We start from the raw sequence: 25,687 nt of genomic DNA on the forward strand, positions 1-25,687 counted from the left end.
TATTGTAGGTCTTGGTTACAATGGCTGACTCTCCAGCATATTACACACTACGTGGCACATAGTTCACAATAAACATTTGCTGGATGAAGTGATGAGATATATTATAGATAGATAGATGGATAGATAGATGTATATATATGTGTGTGCGTGTGTGTGTGTATAAAATTTATTTGCATATAGAGAAGAGAGGTCATAATCTGCTCACTCTCAGCATAATTTTCAACTAGATGAAAACTTGGTTTAGCTCCCCACCCTCCCCACGTGTCTTTGTTTACTTGTTTGCTGCTACCCTTTTGCTCCGTTCCCACCTCTACCTCTGCTCTGCTCCTCCGGTTGCCAAGGCACTGGTCTTACAATGGCCTCTTTTTAAAAATTGTAGGCAGTGGATATTTCTCTCACTCACTGCCTCTAGGCTCTGCAGGAAGTCAGCCAAGTGACTGACAGCCAATTCATTGACTGCCAGTTTCCAGGATAGTAAAGTGAAAACTGCTCAACCTGTAAGAGAGCCCAACCTTGGGGTTAAAGCCCAACAGTGGTTTTGTGGGTGAGACTCAGACAGAGGAGCCCAGGAGAAGAGCTGGGCTTTGTTCTGCTTTGTCTTGTTTCCTTTGGGAGTAGTGAGGTCATTTGACAGTACTATATGACTACTTTTCAATAAAGATGAAAGAGTTGGCCATAAGTTATCCTTTGCAGAAAACAGCAATAAGATTCATGTTCTACATTTGGCCCACATCCTTGTGCTTCATTCACAGACACATGCAACCATTCGGAGTTCTCCATCCGTGTGTGTGTACGCGGTTAGTGCATAAATAAAGCGCAGTCCTCCCTGCTATACTGCTTTCTAAACTGCTGTTGGGGAATTACCAAGCTATTATGCAGCTCTAGAATGACTACCTTTGCAAAACTTTTATGTGTGCCTATATCCTGTTTCTCTTTCCATATGGCATAAAATGTGTTAATATTTTATGTTAATATTAATGCTAAAATATGGCAAAATCCTTGTAATAGTTATATGTCACAGATTTGAAGTCAGTAACATTGATTTAAAATAACAGTAAGGATATTTGAAGGTCAAGAAATAGGAGAATCAGAAAAGCTATTATCATTTTGGGCCCTAGGATTTTGAACGTATAAAAAGCACTTCTATCGAATTTTTCACTGAGCTTAGTCAGTGAAACTTCAGAAGGAAATAGAATGTGATATATACACTGATACATCATGAAAGGAAGCAAAATGTTCTTCTTATTCATTAGAACTTTATTTCCATTTTTATAATCCTCTTGCTATAAAATTTATTATCATTAATGTTTATTTGTTTCCAAAGAATTATTAGTTAGAAAGCTATAATAACTAACAGACTAAAATAATATTAAAACAATAAAAATACATTAATTTAATCCAAAAATCATAATTAAATATCTAATACTGGTTAATAGGCAATCATTATGTATCAGATGGCTAAACACCAAAAATAAGTTACCTGCTAATGATAGATGCCATTCATTTGCTTGTTCTGAGTTTCTATAAGGCACAGATGCTGAGTTAGGTCACTAGATACTGAAGTTTGAAAGAAAATCAGTTGTTTTTCCATAATAAACATATTAGCTGCATAGGTAAGATCTTGGCTTCAATTCTATGAAATAAGTGCCTCAATTCCTCTAAAATAACATCTTTCATTGGGATTGGGGTATTTGTCACTGATCAGATAACTTATTATATTGGGGTCATGATTTATAAACTGAATAGTGAGGATGTTTGCCCCTTTCCTTCCTAATCAGATAAATAGAGAGCGAGGCAGACAGACAGAGGTAGAGATATTTTAAAGATAATTGGCACACCATGGGCTGTGTGTGTGTGTGTGTGTGTGTGTGTGTGTGTGTGTGTGTGAAATAAGAGACAGTGTAGAGTAGTATTTCACAGCTAAGCTGTGGAGCCAGACTGCAGATGACCTGGTTGTAAATCTCAGCTTTGTTACCTCCTACCTACATCACTTCAAGAAGGACCTGGACCTTTCAGAGCACCTTGCCTTTAATAGGATTATCACAGAATTTCACACTCATTAGAATTCAATGAGTAAATAAGTGGAAAATCTCAGAAGAGTATCTGGTTCACAGTGTTATTACATCATAGATTACTATGATCAAAATTCTTCTAGCCTATATGTGTCATGAATTATACTAAAAATTAGTTTTCAAAATAACTGCTTAGACAGTTTTTGGATACACTTACGGTGTATCCAAAAGGTTGGTATGATACCTTCTAACAAGAATTAATGAATCCAGCTAAAATGTCTAAGAAGAGGGTGACATATTATTATGGTATCAATATTTCCTTACTTTTATGTGTTAGTTTGCATGCATTTTGAAACAAACCCAGAACAATACCTCCACATCAGAGTTCCCTTTAAGAAGAAGTCTTTTTTAAAAGTGTGTGGGAGAGAGTTGAAAGCAGGAAAAAATAGGAAGGCAGAGAGAGAGAGGAAGTAGATTCATCTAATAAGAAAAAAAATTCAAGATAAAAGCAATATTCAAATGGTAAATTATTTTCCTTCCAACCTATTTCTTTTCATGCTCAGCAGAAAAGGAGTATTTCAGGTCTACATTATGTATGTACATATATAATTAGGGCTCTTAGTATGCCGCAGGATCAACTTTAAAATATCAGCTCTTATTTCACTGTGGTGATCTATAAAGACAAAGTTGTCTCTATTTTGAGTCCAGTAAATTCCCTCTGAAGTTTAATGCAATAAATAAATCTTTACTATCAGCTTATTCTATTGTCACTGGCTTCTTTATGATATGACTCAACTCCTAATATTAAAAATCAGTTTCTGTGGGCGAGTCCTGAATGTTTATAGAAAACTATAGCTAAGCAACTAAGGAGTACGAAGAGACTTCTGTTTCCAACAATATACTAGACTAGAGAAACTAGAAAACCTGAAACTTCTGTAAAATGCATATTTAGATTTGATCAAAAAGGAAAGGGACTGTCCCAATGTCAGAAACAGAAATGTAAGCCCATGAGTTGGTACAAAAGCAAAGTTGGTGCTGGGAAGAAGGTGACCGGACAATCAAGGTGTTTGGTATTTGAAACTCACGTGAACCACAGACAATGAGGCCGTGATGCCTGCATCCATCAGAACCCAGAGGAGCTGTACACTCTATGAAGGGGGAGGCAAGAAGAAAAAAGTATATATCTCTCTCTATGTATATATGAAGATAGGGTGTTTTTCTGTATTTTGGATGCAGGAAAGTCAAAGTGCTTTTTTCAGTAACTTTTAAAAAACTTTACCTGAGTTTGGAATTTAAATTTACAGAATCTGTGCATCGTGGCAATCCCAAGACCGGGAATTATAAATGTCTGTCTAGCTGTGAGCTAGTGCTAGCATGTGGCAGAAGTAGAGGCAAGTTTGATCTTAAGAGATTTGAAAGATTTAGATGACCTTATAATAATAACAAAAAAAGGCAAAATGTGTAAGCAAATAATCCACTATGATTGAGATTCAGCAGGAAGAACAAACAATACAAATAAAAACCCAAGCACTTAAGATAATAAAAATAGATAAAACTATGACATAAATATGTTTAAAGTGACTAATGGCATACTATATTAGAAAAATAGAGTAAGATAGTGTGTATAAGTGCAAATAAACTTATAAGAGGTTAGACATCAGATTAGACACAGCTAAAGAGGAAAACAGTGAACTAGAACACAGATGAGGAAATAGAGCAGAGTAATATAAAGATTTTGAAATATTAAAAAATGGTAAAGAGCTGTAGATGATAGAGTAAGAAGGAAGAACATTTAATAAAAGTTGTTGGTGAAGGGGGGAAGAGAGAGAGGATGAAGTTAAGGAAAACAGTAGTAAGTTAGCATGTAAAGAAAGAAGCTAAGAAATTTTCAGAATTGATGGAAAACATGAACCTACTTATAGAAGGAAAAAATGAGATGTGTGATTTTTTTTAACTCCACATTTGTGGTCATCATAATGAAATGACCAACGGCCAAAGCATATAGATCTTGAAAGCAAACAGAGAGAAAAGGCAGACTAAATGCTGAAGAATGAATATTATGTTGATAGTTGATTTCAGACTTCTCAAATGCAACAGTAGAAACGAGAAGACAATGGGTTAATGTTATTGAAAGGATGAGTGGAAATAACTGTTTGCCTGAAATCCTATGCCCAGTAAATCATCATCTAAAATAAAGAATACATATTTTTTCAAAGCAAAAACATAGAATCTTCTACTACCTGTTCATAACTAAAGGAATAAAGGATGTATTTAGGAATATGAAAGCTGAGTCAGAAAGGAGTGGGAAGCAATGGTGAGCAAAGAAAGTGGGAAGTATAGCAAATCTAAGTAAGTATTGTTAGTATAAAACAATAAGTATAATAATGACTGCTTTCAGCATATGAACCAAGATGAGTCTAAAATATTGGACAGTAAGGTAGTGAGCAGAATTAAAACATTCCAAGATCTTTTTATTAGTTAAGAGACATTTAGACATACTTTTATGCATGTTAAATTTGCATTTTAGATATATGCACTTGCAGAAATCAAGCATGCATGTTAAAAATCCAATGTAGTCTCAAAGAAAAAAAAGAAAAGAGAAAAGAAAAGAAAAGAAAAGAAAAGAAAAGAAAAGAAAAGAAAAGAAAAGAAAAGAAAAAGAGGGAGGAAAAAAGTGTATATTTCAAACAAGTTGAGGGAATTCAACAATTAACTCGGAGGTTCCCAACTTTAAGATGCTTACTGTTTGATGGGAAAGACAAAGATATAATTTCATACAACAAAAGATAAAATCTGCTTTATTCTAGAGAAATCTAATCTCTCTTGCCCACATTTTAAATCTTTTCCCCTTTACAGCCTTAGGGGGAGAAAGAGTTCCAATAAACTTACACGTTTCCTAGACTTTAAAAAGCACAGTGGTGGGCTCTGCCAAAAACACATAACAGGAACAGAATCCATTATCCAACATATGTGCGGAGAGCTCTAACAAGTGTCTGCGAACTTGCCAGTACATGTGCTTTACATTAAGTCCACCCCACTCAGTCTCACTTGTATCCAAAAAGGACTGTCTTAGAAACAAAATAAATGTAACCAGAAAAATGTTTACATAGTTCCCATGCACACTGCTTTCTGAAAAAGATACCCATCTTTGTTCCCTTGCTGTCAGCACATCAGTTTCTGAACGCAAAAAAACCACGAAGTGAAAACAGGAGGACTGCAAATAGAAAGCAACACATCCAGGCTTGATGTTTAGCCTTCCAGGGAACAATCCATCTTCACGTGTAAGGAACATAAACTCACAAGATAGCAGAACAATTGAAGAAATGATTATAGGATCCTTGTTGCTGTTAAAAGAAAAAATATATCCAGCTGGATCAGACCAACAGAAAGGGAATATAATTAAGCAACGTAACTGTACTAAGAATAGGTCAAGAGCTATTGTTTCAAACAAAACAAACAGAAAAACACACTAACGGGTTTTTTTTATTTCTTTAAGAAAGGTACTAAGAAAAGGGAGAGAATGGATTTGTGAGCTTTTGACAAATCTGGCTTTAACAGTAAGTTGTCGAGTCCATGAGAAATGGACTGAGATCTAAGGCTTTTGAGCATCAGGAAATGTGCCATTTAGAATATTCCTGGAGAACAACAACGGGAGGGACATCAGAGCCAAGCCCCCTTTTGTGAAAGCAGCAGTGTGTCTCTTCCTTTGATGTACGGAAAGCCAGCAAATAGTTACATAGCCTATTATACTTCCCTAATTTTTTTTTACGAAGCATAAAGTCCAGACATGAAAAATGATGCACTCAGGAACACTATTTTTAAATAGATACGGTGTATATGGAATCCTACTTTTTCTCCATCTGTCCACTGTAAGAGGCCTGATAATGCACAACAAAGACTATTACAGAGCATCAGTACCAAGTCACACTTTAAACCCTCACAGCTCCAACTCACTACACAACATTAAGAGAACCTTATGATAGGAACAGACCTGCTTAAGAGCCCAGCCTCAATATCTGTCAATCCTCTACAGAATTAACCAGTCAGCAGTTATTAAATAGCTATTATTTCAACCGATGAGCAGAGGGTTAGAATGGTTCACGGGTTATATTTGACTAGTATTCGGGGAAACTGAGTAGTAGGCTCACCTCGGCCATTTAAAAGGTGCATGACTTGAGCTTAATCCTTCCATGCCTCGGTTGCCTAATCTGTAAAATGGGGGAAAGGATAAATGAATTCTCTACATATCTCACAAAGTAAAAATAAGAGAAAACCAAAGGACAGAACATAATGCAATTGGGTTATTGGTTATAAAGGGGTATATTAATTACCTACCCAGGGTACACATAGTGAGTTTCTACTTTGCAAACATTCCTCTATATATGAATCTAAAAGCACCGTGCAACTTCCATTTAAACGCTGTCATCTGACCAGACAAGTTTTGAGTGACGTACAGAAACTAAATATATTTACAAAGTCAGATATTCAGTTTATCATATTAAAAGTGAAATTATATCTGTATAAAATTCTAAATAAATAAAAACTGCCTATTTTATTGCCAATTTATTTGTGATGCTAGATATAAAAATGGGCTTTTTATCTTTTATTCCAATATGGAGAGAGGGCAGAAAAATGTAAAAATTAAAATGGACTATACATTTTTGCATTTGATTTTCAGCCTGCTTTATCTTTATCACTGAACGATGGTCCAGGATACTAAATCTCTGGGCCATGATCCAATTTTTTTTAACAGCTTTATTGAGGTATAATTTGCATATGATGAAATGTGCCCATATAAGTGTACAATTCTTTTTAAGTAAATGCTTTTTAGCAAAATTACAGATTTGTGCAATCAGTGGCAAAATCCAGATTTGAGACATTTCCATCATCACAAATAAAACCTTTCATGCTCATTTGCAGTCTACCCCTGTTATAACTCTTAGTCCCAGGTCACCAATAGTCTACTTTCTGAATCTGTAGATTTGCTTTTAATTGTCATTTCATATAAACTGAGTCATATATCATGTGGTCTTTTATATCCAGCTTGTTTTACTTAGAGTAATGTTTTTGAGGTTCATGCATGTTGTAGCAAGTATCAGTACTTGGTTACTTTTTATTGCTGAATAATATTCTATTACATGATGTTTCACATTTTGTTGACCTAATTATTATTTGATGGACACTTGGATTGTTTCTATTTTCTCGCTATTATAAATAGTGCTGTTATGGACATAATAACCCAGTTTTATAAGTATACACTGCACTATAGATTATAATGTCCGTAGCAGCATTATGTATGTGTATGTATGTATGTGTATATGTGTGTGTGTATGTATGTGTATGTGTACATGCAAGTCTTCATAGACATATATAGCCAGGGGGAATTGGTACTGAGACATACAAACCATAAAGTTAGACTTTCCAGGTGCTCCATTATTGTTCTAACGTTTCCTGGTGAAAAGACAGGAAGTAGACTTGCTAAGAGCACAGATTCTAGAGTTGGCTTCTTTGGGTTTGTAAACCAGTTTAACATAGTACCAGCTCCATGTTAGGCAAGTCACTAATTTCTCTGGTTTCCTTCACTGAATGAATGGGGATAATGACAACAGCTCCTTAATGCATTTAGAGTGAGGGTTAGACCATGCAAGCCACACGCCCCAGTGCTCACCAGATGTTAACCGTTATAATCACAACAGTGCACCAGATCATCATGGAAATAACTTTTAAGAAATTAATGGTGCTATTAAAACAAGAAGTTTAGAAGATTCCTGAATCTATTTTCCCACTAAGAGATATAACCCTTACTCTTGCTGAAAACAATACACGATCAAGCACAAAGACTGCACTGTTTTACATGGAAGGCAGAAATACCTACTTTCCTGTCTGGCCATTACCACACAGTCACTGGCTGGGGAAAAATCTCTACTAACCCTCTGCTTCAAGACAGAACATCCCTGCACCCAGGGATAAATAGCAGAATTAAGTTTCTTCCAATGGACACTCATTCTTTTTTTGCTATTACATACTCTTGAACACGACACTAGCCACATGACAGAAGAAAAGTAACGGAAAATAAATAGAAAAGGCAACGACAGCTTCTCCAGCTTAACTGACTTATTTAACAAATATACATCGTATATTATGGGCCAGGAACAGTTCTTAATCCCCTAAAAGTGGTAACTCATTTAATCTTCATAACAATCTTATCAAGTAGTATCTATTTATGATCTCCAATTTCAGATGAGATAACTGCGGCACAGAGAGGTTGAGTAATTTGACCGGTGTCACACAGCTAGTAAGTACAGAGCTGATTTCCAAACCAGGCAACCTAGCTCCAATGTTTAGTTTGCACCACTATGCTCTGCAACATCTTTTACTATGAGAAACACCTGACTGAAGTAAGACCTATTCCCAGGAACGAGAAGTAGAAGCATGATCAGTTTTGTTCTGAACACGGACCAATTTTCTTTAATCATACTACTATTTCATTAGCTTTAAGCCTCAAGAATAAGCTTCTTCCAAAGATGAGTGAAACAAGGAAGGTGGAAATCGTACCCTACTTTCAGTTTTATCTTAAATTTCCTTAACCAATTTCCATAAATGTAATATTAGCCAAGTCAAGCTTTTCAAGTTCATGATGAGGTTCTTCATATGTCCAGAAAGGATCTCTAACCTGACCATAAGAACTTTCACTTTCTTAACAATCACTCTTTCACTTTCAGTGAAACTGAGAAAGTAGAGCCTCTATGGAAAACCAAAATCCCAACTCTGAAAAATACTGCACAATTTATGTCTTCCTTGGAAGACCATGGTGCATGTTAACATTTTAAAATTTATTAATTACACAAACATTAGATACACACTTTTAAGATTTAAAACCTATGGCTAAATTAAATGCAGCTCTACATTAATTTTTAAAGGCTCTGAAAAGTCCTGTTCTATAGTCACCTGACTAAATTTGTTTAATGCAGCATTTCTCAAAATTTTAAAACAGTTTCTGTTGAAAGAAGAAATACACCCAGCAGAATCAGAATCAGCTTTTCCCCTATGGAGAACCTATTTACCTACACTGGAAACCACTGCTCTAGATGTCTAACTGATCCATAGCACATCAATGCACTTGTTTCTTATTGTCCTAATGAAACCTTTTAATACAATCTTTGAGGCCTGTGATGGGAAAGATGACAGGTAATACTGTATAAATAACATGGGTAAGTGTAAAGATAATGAAAGAGTAACATTCGCTAACATTCCTGGGCATTCATCATGCTCCAGACATTAAGAGTTCGATGTGGATTATCTTATCGAATACTCAAAATAACCCACAAAGGCAAGTATTTATTATTATTTGTCATTTTGCAAAAAGAAGAAACTGGGTAATGTGCCCAGGGCACACACTTAACAAGAGGTCTAAAGCTGGGCTTAAAATCCAGGCGTTCTCAATCCAGAATCCATATGCCAATAACCACGCTGGACCGTCCCAGGGTGCCCCAGGCAATCATATCGGGCACCCATGTGGCACCCCTGGGAGAAAACTAGGAGGCTGATAATTATCACATAAATCTATCAAGAAAAATCTAGGAGTGGTAGATATGATTGGCTCACCATAATCTGTTTGTGTTAACACTTGATACTTTTGCTATTATCAAACCTTTCTGCTCGTATATGTCTCTTTTTCTGTTTACTAAGGAGTGTAATTAGAACTTTTTTTCTTCCTCTTTATCCTAAAATAACTGCAGGGACAGCACATTTTCAAACCATGGCATATTCCATAAGCAGTTAAAAATAATAAGATGTATCTGCAGTTAAAGCACTATTTCATATTCCCTTTCATTTTTCCATGGAAGGATTATTCAAACATCAATCCCTAATCCCAAAATAGAAAACGCGCTGTGCTTGTAAGTGAAGAGTGCACGTTTTTGTATTGTTTTCTCCCGACTGCACCCTTTTCAAAGTGCTCATGTTAAGTTTCTGCAAATTGAATTATATTCTGACATACGGTCTTTTAAAGAGCAAAAGGGGAACCACGCAAAAAAGCACTAGGTTGAAAGACTGCAGACAGTTGCTAAAATATGGAATGCCGACTTCTAAAAAATGTACACTTTTCATGATCTGTTCTCAGAAGACAATATCAAAACAATCAGTAAGACATTTCTTCAGCTCCCTGTAGCTTCTCTATCTCTTGGTAACCTCCTTCAAGCATCTGAAGATGGAAAAAAAGAACAAATTGATCTGTAGAGACTTCTTCCTTCACTCAGTACATACTTATTGCGTCGCTACTTGTCTAGATGCTGAGGCCTCTAGAGGTCATGAAAAGGGCGGATGAGGCCCGTGCCCTTAAGGAACTTATCTTTGACAGGGAGGAAACACACTCAAGAAATAATAAAACAAGCACATCAATAAAATATCACAGAGTGGTAAGCGCCATGAAGAAAACCACAGATAAGCCCCCGAGAGACAGTGGTGTGCCCAGAGATGAAGTGTGTGAGTGGGAGTGAGAGACGCCTGTGGACCGAAATCTCAGGCTAGACGTGAGCAAAAGCACTTCCGAAAAGGTAACATATGAACTGAGACTAATAGAAGGGGCCAGGCGTGTGCATACTACGTGCAAAGGCCAGAAGCAGGAATGACTTTGGAAGCCAGAGGAACCCAAAGAATAGCTTGTAGAGTGCAAAGCAGGGGCTGGGGCTGACAGGAGATGAGCTCCGGGGTCAGGGGAGGTCACAGCAGATTGATCAGAAGGCAGCCAGCCAAATATACAACAATCATTTACAGCTCTACATTCTAGCAGCAAACAAATGAAAATGCAAAAAAGTATACAGCATTTACAATAGCATAAAATATGAAATAGGGATAAATCTGGGGGAGAGAGTGCGGTGAAGGCCTGGAGGGGGTGGGAACAGGGTGGAAGGGGTCAATGAGGGAAAAAAGGGGGACATCTGTAATACTTTCAACAATAAAAATTTTAAAAAATAAATAGGGATAAATCTGGCAAAAGGTATGAAAGATCTGTACACTGAAAACTGTAAATATTGCTGAGAAGAATTAAAGATGACTTAAATAATTGGAAAGATTAAAAAAAAAAAAAAAAAGAAGGTAGCTGGCCAAGGTAAGGAGAGGAAGGAGCTCTCACAGCAACGGGGAGTCACAAATGTTTGCCCTGTGGGCTGACGCTGGTTTGTTTACGTTGCAAAAATCCTACTTTTGCTGCTCTGAGTAAAAAGGACTCTGAGAGGGCAAGGGAGACAGCAGAACCGGGAAGCTGATCCTCCTGTTTCACCGTCGCAGCTGCTGGCCTTGCTGTCACGATTCTCCATAAGTCTTCCCTGCTATCATCTCCAAGGTCATTCTTGGTGACAAATAAATTTGAGATGAATTTCCTTCACTGTTTTATTATGGAATTATACAATCTTGCAAAGTTCTGATATATACTTCTCATATTCTTCGTTTTATTTCACTAACTAAAACAGCAGACTGGGCCACGGCTTGCCAATTTATTGTACATTCCTTCTTCAGAAATTCTGATGACTAGTAAGCAATACTTATTTCATTTTTTGAGCCACATTAATTTTAGCTTCTCTCTACTGTCACTATTCATCCTTATTTCATAAACTCAATTTATTACTTTGTATCCTGTCTGATTTACCTCCAAAGAACTACTCTTGTTTATTTTTTTCTCTCTTCTACTAGATGCCGAACACACCAAGGGCAGAGCTGTGTCTTAGGAATCATTCTATCTCTTATTTCTAGCATGGTGCCCAGTACAAAGTGCTTAGCCAACAGGTGCTGAGTGAATGAATGAATGAATGAATGAAGTAATGTACTAGACTGGTTCACACTGTTCTTTCTCAGTTCAACAAAAATGATAAAGCTGTCAAAGGAGTGCTTTATTATATTTCAAATTGGACACTTAGGAGATATGTTCCTGTTGCTGAGATTCATAAGTCCCCCAAATTTTCCTCTCCTTTTTATTTGGATTTATAATTTTCATCATTATGCTAGTATAATAATTACAAGCCATTCTGAATGACAACTGCCATCCAATTGCCCTATGAAATCTGTTTGGTCCTCAGGAACTAGTGATGTGTTAAACTCAACAGCAATATTAAATGTTGGATTTTCTCTTTTGCTCACTGTGGCAAAAACTTCTTATATTTTAACAAAACTTATTGCTCCTATAAGAACTAAAAAAAGTCATTGAAAAACCTATACTATTTTTACTAGTTAACTTCATTATTATTTCAACAGTGAATTTGCCTTTTGAAATCAACTAAACTCAGTTGAAGTGGTTAAATATTAGCCCTGAATATTTTTTCCTAGAAAAAATTATAAATTGAGTTTGAAAGTTTCAATCACTGTCTGATGAGTTCACCAGAAATCTAAAGGGCACAAAATACTTCGCTGGGGGAGAAAGACACCGTCTGGTTGTAGACTATCAAGACTTTATTCCAATGGAAATGCTGAGCCTACAGTGTTCTGCTTTTTCTGTAAAAGTCATGCCAAACAGAATACATGGAAACTAGGTCCTGAATTCTCTGAACCATTAAGTAGCTAAGGGTCTTAGGAACTCAGATTGAACAGGGGACTCGCAAAATAATAACAAGCAAGTTAATATTAGAGATAAAATTTGAATCTGAGAAGTCTTAATTTCTGGTCCTACATTATCTTCACCACATAATTTGATACTGGACACATCACAGTGGCATGGTCAATTCACATAACATAAAAGGAAGGGACGATTGAAAAACCAATTCCGTGTATTTCTTCATGGGTCTTGCCTATCAATATAGAGATTTTTTTAACCTCTTGATCTTCACTTAGTCAATAACTTACACTTAAGTTCCTTTTAGTATACTTTTCCATTTACATAATGCTCTATAACTTCTACTTTACTTACCTTTAAAGTAGAATTTGATTAAGAAAATAAATGTAGCTAAATTCCAAATAACATTTCCCTCTTGTATTACAATTAGGTCATATTTAAATGAAGACTTAATTCACAGCTCCTAACAAACTGTTACAAAACAGTATGATTGCTACAATCCCTTAACTGGAAATAGTTTACTAATTACATTATCAAATTCACTATATGCTAATACTGAAAGTTTATTTAAGAGGCTCTCAACTACAAAAAAACCCACCACTATTCAGAGGAATTCATTTCAAATATAATATTCCCAAATGCAGACCATAAGGCTGTAACTGATTAAAGAAAAATAGCAGTTGTAAACATGTCAATATATTCCCAAATATCTGACATTATCCAGACATTAGTTTTTAATTTTAGATATAATAAATTCACTCTTCAAATTAAATAGTTGACTTATGATATCATTCAGAGTTTATCTAGATGTGGAAAAATTTAGTATCCATGTTTAAAACAAATGATATCTAGAGTCCTCTGCAGAGAGGATCACTGAAATTAAATTACAGTTCCAGGAGCATTAGGGTTTAATGAGAAATAAACCCACATTCTTTTATATATGGAAAAAATACTAGGACCAATGAACCCTTATTGGCAGCCTTTCATGGTGGGAAGTAGAAAACTGCAACAAAAGAACACTGTTGACTTTGACTGTACATGTTTTAACTCCATTAGGAATTCACAGCTGTTAAACGTGATGATCCTTCTGTGGTCACATATGGTGTAGTCAAGACTATCCCTGATTTATGAATGGGCTCTATGTGTCATGAATCAATTTTTAAAAAAAAATGAGAATTAACTCAATATTTGACTGTAAATAAACATATTTTATGTAATTTTTATTGCTTTTTAACAGCCAAATTCATTAGTTTCCCATAGTCAATATAAATAAAGAGAAATTATCAAAATATAAACTAGTTTTGTTCATAGACAGCATGTATATTCATGAACTCATTAATCTTAATACCTTGGAAGTTAAGTCCTGTCACTTAAAAAACGCCATCTATGTTTCTTAAAATACTTTGGAGTTTTAGAAACAAAGGAAACATTGCAGAATTTCATGGTATTATTATACATATTTTCCTCTATGAAAAAGACAGACAGAAAATATGACACTTTATATGGTGATGACTAGCGTTGTGATTGCTAATCATGTCATTCACAGTCATTATTAAATAACTTTAATACTCAAAGAGATCTAATTATTAATCACAACCTGTGTATGTATTTCAAATAACAAATGATATACTGGACTTCCATGTTTCTTAGAAATGCTGGGATGTGTTGTCCACATTCCTGCAAACAGCACATTAAGGTGGGGCTGACCTTCTTGGGCATTTCCTGGTGTCCTGTGGTCACTGTCTGCCTGCAGCACTGTTCCCCTGTTTCATCATGTGGGGAGGTGGGAGTAGGCTATGGAGCTTCTGTTAAAAAAATTAGAGAACTTTAAAAAATACTGTATTTACTTTAGATTTTCCAAAACACACTGAACTGAACAGGTACAGGAGATTATGAGTGGGGCTGGGGCGTTAGTCAGTATGAAGGAATAGGCTATCCTGATGAAGATGTACACAGGAATAGAAGAGAGGAAGGGTTAATACATGAAGCATGTATACAGAGGAAATGCACGTGAAGGACTACACACTGTGAGTGAAAACATAAGGACTGTGGTACAGATGAGTCAATCAGTCAAGTCTTCACGAATTTCCCTGAGCACCTATGCTTTCTGAGAAGAGATCGCTGTAGCAAATCACTGGAAACTTCCCTGACATTAACACTTACTCATTAATCAATACTGTTTTAGTATTGCTGCCCAATGAATCACTAACAGACAAATGAGGACCAGCTCTAGGAACAATAGTCAGAAAGGGAAGAGCTGTCAACCATGTCACAGAAACTGATATAAATACCCCCAGTGAAGTGTAGAACAGCCTCTTGAAACGAGAGAGCTATCTTCAAACATTTAAAGGGGTGCCCCGTCTCAGGAAACCTAGGCTTATTGTATGAGGTGCTAACAGGCTGACCCAACCTCAGAGAAGCATACCCCAGGTCTTGAGAACCAAAGACTACACCATCTGAGTGGCAGAGCTGGTCACAGCAGAGCCTAAGTGATGTCTAGGTAGTGATACAGTCAGAACCCTCAGTACCACAGGGCAGTGGGTAGAGAGCCCCGGAGTTGGGAGGTCTAAGGACAGAGCCCATGGTCCATGGGGTTGTTGCACCCAACCCAGAGATGCTAGAGGGGTGCTCCCCCAAAGTGCATTTCCTCCCTCCTGCGTTTAAGCCTTTGGTAACCTATTCCCCAAACACTGCCGTGGCTGTACTTGAGACTTGTTTAAACTAGGTATTACTAAAAAGACAAGAGCTTAAGTCATTCAGTTTACACAACCATTCACTGGCTGTTTTTCTACTCATAGATCACTATGCTTTGTCAGTACTGGGATTGCCGAGATGAATGAAAGACGCCTTCCTCAGGAGCTGCAAAAGAACCAGCCTGAGGCGGGGCCAAGGAAGGGCACAATTTTCTCAGCTCCTGTTGCTTCCTGTGCTATTACTGATTTTCTTCACCAACAATAACCTTGATTATTTAGTACCGTACATTTGAATAAGCTCGAGGTGTTTAATTTCATCATGCATCCAGTCACAATAAATGCTCATTCATCAAATCCACACTGAGCACCAATTATGCGCCAGAAGCTCTTCTAGTTGTTGGAAATATAACACCCAGAACCCCTGCCTACACTTCCATTACATACATGAGGAGCATAGGAAATGTTTCTGTTAATAATGAATTGTAAAGTCTGAATGCAAAACACCGATTTTAAAAATATCCTAATGAATAGTATTATGCAGGCACTGTTTGTTACTCAGTAGGAAACAATTTTATCGTTCAAACACTTAACAAAGTGAACAGTCAAAAATAAGGTGAGCAATGAAATTACCCAACACATTTCACGTGAAATCTACATTAAATACTCCTAAAAATATTGGCAAAAATCAGAGATTGATTAAGTTATAATGTAGGAATGGAAAAGCAAAGAAATGGTAAAAATTATGCATTCTATATTAAACTTCTGATGGAATATATATACCTCTGTTCTTTCCTTCCCAAAAAGACTCTTAGCCCAAAAAAGCCATTAAAAAAAGAGCCCTAAGGGCCTAAGAGAGGGAATATAGATTTTCTGTTAAACACTATATCATTCTTCATGCCGAGACACAGAGGAGCAGACGAGGGCTTCCACACACAGACTCTCTAGCTGTGTGACACTTGGCAAAGTACTGACTTCCCCAGTGCCTCTAAAAGGGAGGTAAAAAAAAAAAAAAATCGTACGAACTTCATAGGGTTAAAGCAAGAATTACATGAGCTAATACATGGAAAAGATTTAAGGCTTTTTAAAGCACTTAAGTGTTTGCTACCATTTCTGTTATTAAGTTGAAGAGCAGCGCTGTAACAATGCATGTCAAAATCTTTACTGATAGAGGTTCTCCGAATACCTTGAATAAAGAATTCTGAACCCAGCACTTAAGCTTGGTCATTAATCTCAGCGCCGAATACTCTCCAGGCAGGCCAGCGGCAGGCCAGGCTGCCCTCGCTGGTGCCCAATACGTTTCTCCTCACAGCCACGTGCAAACGCCAGCCCCGAAGTGTGCTGCCAGGATCCCCCAGCTTCGTAATCGCCACCACTTTTTTTTTTCCATTTTGACAGTATAGATTCTGTTCTGCTGTTTGGCAGAGATCGTTTGGCTTTGCACAGTGGAAAAAGCTATTACCAAACCATTCCAGCCAAAACGTGTGATATTCAGCAGCAGAACTTTTCTGCCAAGTACAAGCTGAACAACTCCTTCCTTCATTCCCCTCATGTATTTCACACACAGTCTCAGACGAGGCGAAACCCAGAGTTTGAAAATTATCTGGTAAATGTTTGAAGTAAATTATGCATCTGTGTTTCAGGTATCCAGAGTATTACGGCCCATTTTAGAAGGAAAATGTCTAAACTTTATACTTGCAAGCAGCGAGGGGGAAGAGACAGAAGATAGGAATCTGTGCGAGGTGAGCGTACCAAACCTGAACTCTGGACAAATGTGCATTTGCATTTTGGCCTTTGCAGAATTAATCAACACTACAATCTGTTTTGATAATTCCACACTATTTGCTCGTCCTTCCAACAACAAGATGCAAAAAAAGCCCATGGTAGAAGAACAGACTTTAAATAGGTGTTTCAGGAATCATGGGTTTTACCCTGAGCTTACTACATTATCCTTATTTGGCCAAACGTTTGTAAAATGCGTCACATGCACAGGGTCACAATCTGGTTCTAGGAAAAAAGATGTCTCTGTATTAAGCCATCAGATTTATCTAGGAATCAAACATATACCCACAACCCACAAGTTACAAATATCCATCAATTGAATCCATGTGTGTGAGAGGGCTTTGCTAAAGAAAGCTCCATTCAAATTCTAATCAGTATCCAACTGGCTGCACTGGAAGTTTCTTCAGGGAAGTGATAACCTCTTTCTCATCTTTATAACACCAGTATCTGAGAATCAAAGGAGATTCGTTTATCGGCTAAACAAACGTAATTAAAGCACAGCTCCCAGGCTAAGCAGCAGAAGGCTGGCTATTGGACTCTTAGTCCAGATTTCTTAAATGAATCATGTGTCTCCATATAAAGAATTAAAATGCAGGGTGAAGTGTCATTTTCAGTAACCATAATCTAAACTATGTATTACTGCTTTAAAGAAAAGTATTGATCAAGTATCAGCATACCACTATGCTGCAGACACAAAGAGCTCCAGAAAAGCCTACTACATAAATACATTTAAAAACTAAATTTAATTATATAATAGATTATATCTGTAAAGCAATCATACAAATGAACTAAAATACTCAAATTTTGGATTATGCTTTAGTTATTTTGTCCCAAATGAAAGGTAAAATAGATGGCCTAAATTGTTTGGAAACATGTTTGGGGGATTTAAATCATGAATTTTAGTAATACACTTACAGAATTATTGAAAAAACAACAACAAAGTATGACCTTAAATAAGACAATTTAAGATTTGACTTATATTCCAAAATTTAAGAGAAAGAAGAAAATAGAAAGAAATTTACACTTTCAGGTTTAAACTAATTTTAACTTACATGCTGTCAAATAGGTAATGATAAAATCTGACCATAAAATGTAATGTGTCTCATGTATAAAATACCAGCAGTAACTTTGTGCATTCTATGAGTATTGAAAAAACCCAGCATTTAAACAACCAACTGTGATCTTTGTTTTAAAATTCAGGCGTAATTACTAGGTTTCCTTCACTGTATTTAGACTTGGGCAATATGCATATATCCAAGCTTCATGTAAATATTCATGTGTAAACAATAGCCTTACAGTATATGCTTTTCAATCTCTGCTGAACTGTTCACTGGATGCTCTGCCCATAACCTTCACAAAGTACACTAACCTTCACAAAGTACACCCAATGCTCACAGGTCTTTGTCAAATAAAAATCTGTTTCAGAAAATAGCAGAGTTAGAGTGACCCCTTAACTAATCCATCTCTTCGGTAAAATAAAAATGTGAGTTTTCAGGATCAAATATGATCATGTCACCTGAGTGCTCAATTTCAACAAATGCCTGCACTAACACTCAAACTAATAGGGATGCCAAGATTTTGAGGAGATAATAATAGACACATACTTCACTGAGTAATGCAATAAAAGAACTGCATTTATTAGCATTTTAGCATACCAAATAGCACATTTGTAAAAAGAATAAAAACCAATTATAAATATGTACTGAAATTTTTTGTTAGCTTAGAGTATAAACTGCAGCAAATAAACCTCAAAACTAAAAACTCATGTTGTCACATCAGACATTCATAGTTTAAATAAAGGGAGAATGCAGCTTTGAAATAGGATACCTTGAGGCTCTTGAATTTTGAACCAGTTACCTTTGTAGTTAGTGCAAAGGAAGTTACTCAACTACAACTGATCAACAGATGGGCAGCTCTGGGGAACCTCCGCCTCCGCAATCTACACATTCCAGGGCTAGGAGCTGCTCCTCCACCTGCCCTTGCAGCAGAGCTGTTCAAGGGCTAAAATGAGCCTGTGGGACGTGCCACGCACATCTGGGATTAGAATGGAGCAGAACTGCCTGAAGTTAAATGTCCTTATTTATAGAATTTGTGCAAAGCAGAGGACAGGCCTTGACACCAAACAGACAAGCTCTTCATGGGGCCTGAGAATTTAGAAAGCTAAGTGCAATACAAAAATATAACTCTGAGGACCGCAGGGTAACAGTGGTAACAGAATCAAAACTGTCAGCTTTTTAAAGTTTAAACTATTCTCTAGGAACAGTCCACGAAAATGGGAAAGGAAACAGAGTCAAGATTTCCAGGTAATAAAAATGATATGTTTTACTATTCTGATTTTAATTGCAAGAATAATATAATAATGTATACACACACCTTATTCACACATACCTAATTCTAAATAAAATAATTTTTTAAAAACATTAGAGTAATTTAGATATTATCTAGGGAAACAAGGAATAATTTTATAAGATATACATTGCTTTGAGCCTACTTTCATACCTGTATTACTACATTTTAATCTTGAAACTTTTCATTGTCTAAAAGCTTAAATAAATGGCTCATCATTGTGAGATGGTTATATCTGATTACAGAATAATTTGTCAGAGATCCCCAAATAATTTGAAAAGAGAAGCCAATTGGTATAAATAAAAGAATATCCTTTCTCATGGAAGAAAAGCAAATATTTTTAGAATATATGAACTTCCTAGAATTACTAGTCAACTCTTTCTTTTGAATATAAGGAGTTCCAAAGATTAATTTTCTTTACAGAATACTGACATCTGCAGGAAAGGCCCTCTTTTGGACACCTTTATGGTTACAGAAGTATAATGGGAATGAAGATCTGTTTGCATTCCAAAAATCCACCAGAGATACATTAATTCCATCTTATTTTTTATGGGTCAAACATGCAACAGAACTAAGGATCATGGCAGGAATTAAGAGATGAAATACCATCTAAAGGTTTAGAAAGACTTAATAATGATCATAATACACTTTTTAAAGAAAGGCAGTTTTGTAATTAAAAATAGGTTAGTTAATTCTGGCCTTGTAGAAATAGTCCTATAATTAATAGATGAAAATAACTGTATTCAGTATATTAAATCATTAATTAGTATTCTAGCCATTTTTCTAACCACTAAAGTGCATGCAAAATTTGGACTATAAGCAGTAAATAAACCTTCACCTTGAAAACATGTCTACATTTTTGTCTTTGTTTTATTTTTGCATTAGCTGGATAGCTCTGCATTAACTATTCTTCATTTCTGTCCTCTATTTTTTTAAAATATATCTTTATTGATTTCAGAGAGAGGAAGAGAGAGAGTCATTGATCAGCTGCCTCCTGCACGCCCCAGATGGGGGCATCGAGCCCACAACCCGGGCATGTGCCCTGACCGGGAATTGAATCTTGATCTCCTGGATCCTAGGAGATGCTCAACTGCTGAGCCACACCCGGCCGGGCTGCCCTCTATTTTGAATACTGATGCAATTATCCTAAATTCTGAATGTCAGTGCTGATTTCTACCTTCCTACATAGGAAGGGCTCAGAAGCAGCCATATAGTGCAAAGGTGGGCTAGGGAGCTAATAAAAGCAAACAAACCTGTCTTGCATACTAAGAACAATATTTTTACTTAAAGCATAGGCTCATTTGGTGGGGGTGAGGGTAAAGTAACAATGAAAATTATAGAGAGGAAAATCTTTCTCCACTCTCATGCTACCAGAAACCTCTGGTCTTTAGTTATTATCAACTGAGGTTCAAAAATCAAACAACTGGACATACTTCCAGAAAACATAAGGGCAGAGCTCCAACCAAAAGCTGCCCCCCTTTGCATGTGAGTTTAAGACACTGCAGCCTGTAGACATGCATCCCAAACATTGGCACTGCCTGCATGTTGGTGACTTTGCTGCAACAAAAAACTTTCTTGAACTTACCCACTTAATGGGTGAGTTCAAAAAAGTAGAGATTCAATGACATTTCAGAAGTAGGTCTCGCCCGGCCGGGCTTGGCTCAGCGGTTGAGCGTCAACCTAGGATCCAGGCGATCGGGGTTCGCTTCCCAGTCAGGGCACATGCCCGGGTTGCGGGCTCGATCAATGACTCTCTCATCATTGATGTTTCTATCTCTCTCTCTCCCTCTCCTTTCCTGTCTCTGAAATCAATAAAGATATATTAAAAAAAAAAAAAATTAAAAAAAAAGAAAAAAAAAAAGAAGTAGGTCCCAACATAAGGTTTGCTACTGTTGATTTATTTCATTTACACGGGGAGGTGGACAAGGGAAGATTGGAATGGCTCAGAATGTGTCAAATATATATATTTTTTGTTAGTATTTCCCAAATTTACCTGATCATAAGGATTTTCTTGTCTAACACTGCTTCTACATTTCTACCCAAGATCAACTAAGTCACAATCTCCAGGGGGGAAGGTAGAGAGCTAGATTAATAAGCATGTTTCTAATAACCAAAAAAATTGGGAAGCAAGCCCTGCTTTATTCTTTCCCCTTTTTCCTTTTGATCCCCTTAGCCCTTTTCTCTTCCCCCCTCACCCCTCACCTCTGACAACCAGAGATCTATTTTCTATATCTACAAGCTGTTGTTTTCGTTTTCTCTTTGTATTAGATTCTACATATAGGAGATGCCATATGGTATTTGCCTTTCTCTGTCTGACTTATTTCTCTTAGCATAATGCCCTTTAGTTCATCCATGTTGTTGTAAATGGCAAGATTTCATTCTTTCATATGGCTGAATACCATTCCTATATATACAGGATGTCCCCCCAAAAAGAATGCACACTTTAATAGCTGATTCTACTACATTTTGAAATGAAATGTATTTTAATAAATACTGCCTTAATTACTATTCCAAGTGTGTATACATTTGGGGGGGATACCCTGTATAGCTCACAATTTCTTTATCCATTCATCCATCAACAGGCATTTAGGTTGTTTCCATATCTTGGTTATTGTAAATAATGTTGCAATGAAAATGGGGGTGCATATTTAAAATTTTTAGTTTTCTTGTTTCTCTAAAGTGAATTTCTCAGAATTAAAACAAACATATATAAGGAATAAACTCTAGAAGAATACAACAAATGGAAGCCACCACAACAAAAATCTTTTCTGGTATGATTTTTAAAAAGATAGTGAAAATCTTCCTTAATGTGTGCTGGGAAATGGGGAGCACCTGTAGGAAACTGTCATCTCTGTGAAGTAACTTTGAAAGAAAGACTGGCCATGAACATCCAAGACTCTGGGGCAGCACAGATCCAGGGCACCTAATGCAGCACCAAAATCCCAGCACAACCCTCATCCCCAGCTCCCCTGTATCAACAAATCGCTGAAAATCCCAAACTAAAATTCCTTTGTAGCATACCAAAAAATCCCAAAGAAACTAAATATTCATCTCTAAAGTAAAAAGAATGAGAGCAATTTGTTTTTAGTTCCTTCCTTTCAGTGTCGACAAGATACAAATGATCACGTTTCACCTTATAACATTGCATGTGGGGCATGGGGTGTGAAAAGTTAAACAGTAAGGACTTTACTCTTTTCATTTTAAGGTGAAAAGAGATACTCTATCTTTGAAAAGTGATAAACTAAGATATACATTTCACAACTGGCTACACGAACAAAGTTGTTATAAATCACGGCTGCATTTTACTGCTCCAAATACCTTCTTAAAACAACTGAACCAGGCACCACTATTTACAGGCATAACGAAGCAGTTATAAAAAATAATTTACTAATACTTAAAATTGTTCATTCATACATCTAATAGAATAAAAGGATCTTCCTTTCCAATTACATCCTCAAATTATTTCCTACATTTTGAAAATTATTTAACACAGTTTTGGACGTACAGTTGGCTAGATACCTAAAGGCAACAATAAATATGTTAGGGTATGAAGCTGGTATATGGTTTACCATAATTTCTACTAAGCGCCTCAGATTGGTGGTTAATAAATGACTTTATGTTATAAATAAAAAAATTTAAATGCAGCAAAAGTTATAATAAAATGGTAAGATGATATAAGAAATAGAAGAAAAAATATAGCTGGCTTATTAAACCATTGATAGAAATCTTCCTTTTTTATTTTTGAAAACATTTCAAATCCATTGATTTTTAAACTGTTTTAACAATTGCGCTTGTCATTTCTCATGGGGGATGGGTAAATACACTGCAGTTTCACTTTAGAAAATACTTTTGAGAGACAGGACAGCAGTGGGGCCAATGTAATGAGGAAAGGCCAGGGCCTTGGATTCCAACAGGACATGGTTGAGCCCCATTCTGTCCTGATCACAATGGAAATAACCTTGCTGTGTCTTTTCCTCTTAGTTTCTGTACCACACCACCCATCTCACACGATCACTGGGAAGGTTAAATAGGGTAACAAACATGCGAGTAGCTTCTAGAGGATCTCCTGCATAGTAGGCTCTTAACAAACACAGAGGAGTACTATTCTGGAAGAAAAATACCTTCATTTTAAACATGATTTAAAGCCTAAAGTCAAAAGTCAGAATTATTACTCCTGGTTGTGCAAATTGATAAATTTTGATCATGGGATATTCACAACTTATGCAAAATATACTTTAGTTCATTATAAAATAGAGATAATCTACTCTGTGCCTATCTAAAATAAATTGCTTGAGCATCCAATTAGATACTGCATGTAGAACAGAAAAAGCAGTATAAATGTAGTATAACTAATTCCAAATAGCAGTCATAAAATACTTTTTAAAATTTAAGAAAAAGAGTAAGAAAAATTTTAGCAATTAACTTTTTCCCTCTATTAATCAACTATGATATCCTTTCAGTTTCATGGGCCAATTTATTATCCTACAATTAACTAAAATTATATAGCTACATCATGACCTCTAAGATTATTTCTGGTTCTTAAATTTTATAATTTAGACACCCTCCTATAAAAACTGCTCACCCAGACTCTAAATCAGAACTCAAGGAAGTGAAGGCCTTGTATCTATCCAGTTTCGGTAACACCCTCAATAATAAACTATGTCCTGGATGCTACTTACCTCGAAAGCCTCAACTCCTATCACATACCACTTTGTCTTATAATTTATAGTTAGTCCGTTGTGATACTGTGTTTCTACTATTTTCAAATGCTTTCCGATCTGCCTAGAAGACTCCCTTTTTATTTGCCTTTTGTCAGGTCACTTCCCATCGGCCCATGAAATGGCCTATCTGCATGTCTCTTTCTCTTGGTAAATACATTACTGGACAGAAGGGACCACATTCTTCTCTGATCTTTCATCATAGCACACAGTGCTTGACCCACAACAGATATTTAATGTTAAATTGAACCAGTAAAGAAAATCAGGACAATCTTTGAATCTTCCAACAAATTCCTAGACTATTTGGTACAGCCTGGGTCAGATGCCTAAATGATTACAGCCGCTGCTATCAGTGAGTCTAAGGACCCTCCCTAACATTACTAGTGGGTAGCCTACAGTCAGGGTACCCAGCACTTCAGAGGTAGTTTTCACATAAACAACAAATAACATCATTCTAATGCATCTACCAACCACCAGAGTTTTCTTTGTGCCAGGCAACTAATCTTAGCCTTGGCAGTTCAACATGCCCAAATCTCATGAGATTTACAAACAATTGTAATGCCATTCTTGACAGTTATTTCATCTTTGACACAGCTATTTTATTTTTAGATGTTTCCAGTCATGTTCCACAAATAAAATTTCCAGTTTCTCAGTACAGATACTCACCAAAATGCACAGCCAAAAAGAAACAAAATAAAGTCTCCCCTTGTGAGATGCCCTAACTCTTGCCATGTTTAAATAAAATACCTCCAAGAGCTCCAGAAGCCAAATGTGACTCACTGCTCTCTACCTGGTTGCCAGGCCCTGGCAATTTTTAGAACCCTGAGATGAAATGGCAGATGATATTTTAAAAGCATGGTAATACACACACACACACACACACACACACACACACACACACACACACACAGTGCACCCGTTCTTGCACATGTCTTTTAATAAGTGATGGTAATGCTCCAATGAAATCTGTGTTCCCTGCCTCCTCAAACCTGGGTGGCCCCTTGTAACTGCCTTGGTCAATAACTTGCAATGGAAGGAGTGCTGCCTGACTTCTGAGACTAGATAATAAAAAGCAGACTGGCCTCAGATTGGCCTCAGATTGGCTTACCCACTAAATTAAGACACTTGCTCTTGGAACCCAGCCACCTCATTGTGAGGAATCCAGGCTACAGGAAGACGCCCCAGGTGGGCATACCAACCAAACTCTAGCGGCTGCCCCCACCAACCAAATCTGAGTGAATAAGACTATAGGTAATTCCAGCCTCCAACATTCGAGTCTTCCAGTTGAGACCCATAGAAACCATCAGAGAAGTTAAATGGTTATTGCTGGTTTTTTTTTTAATCATTACCCGAGGATATTTTTTCCATTGCTTTTCAAAGAGAGTGTAAGGGAGGATGGGGGGGGGGGGGTAGGGAGAGAGAGAGAGAGAGAGAGGGAGAGGGAGAGGGAGAAAGAGAAACACTGATGTGAGACACATCAACTGGTTGCCTCCTGCCCCCAACTGGGGCAGGGATTGAGGCTGCAACTGAGGTACGTGCGCTTGGCCCGAATAGAACTCAGGACCCTTCAGTCAAAGGGTCGATGCTCTAACTACT

The 25,687-nt window shown here is 36.7% G+C and overlaps 1 protein-coding gene across 1 annotated transcript in view; it reads right to left on the minus strand.

The window, feature by feature from the left end:
* Window positions 1-25,687, minus strand: part of PRR16 (proline rich 16) — a 148,657-nt gene that overhangs the window by 30,626 nt on the left and 92,344 nt on the right. Inside the window, 2 exon segments of the mRNA XM_081132272.1 lie at window positions 14,263-14,295; window positions 14,298-14,360. Coding sequence (XP_080988398.1) covers window positions 14,263-14,295; window positions 14,298-14,360 — 96 coding nt within the window.

The sequence above is a fragment of the Miniopterus schreibersii genome (genome assembly GCF_964146895.1).
Source record: "Miniopterus schreibersii genome assembly, chromosome: 3".
NCBI lineage: Eukaryota > Metazoa > Chordata > Mammalia > Chiroptera > Miniopteridae > Miniopterus > Miniopterus schreibersii.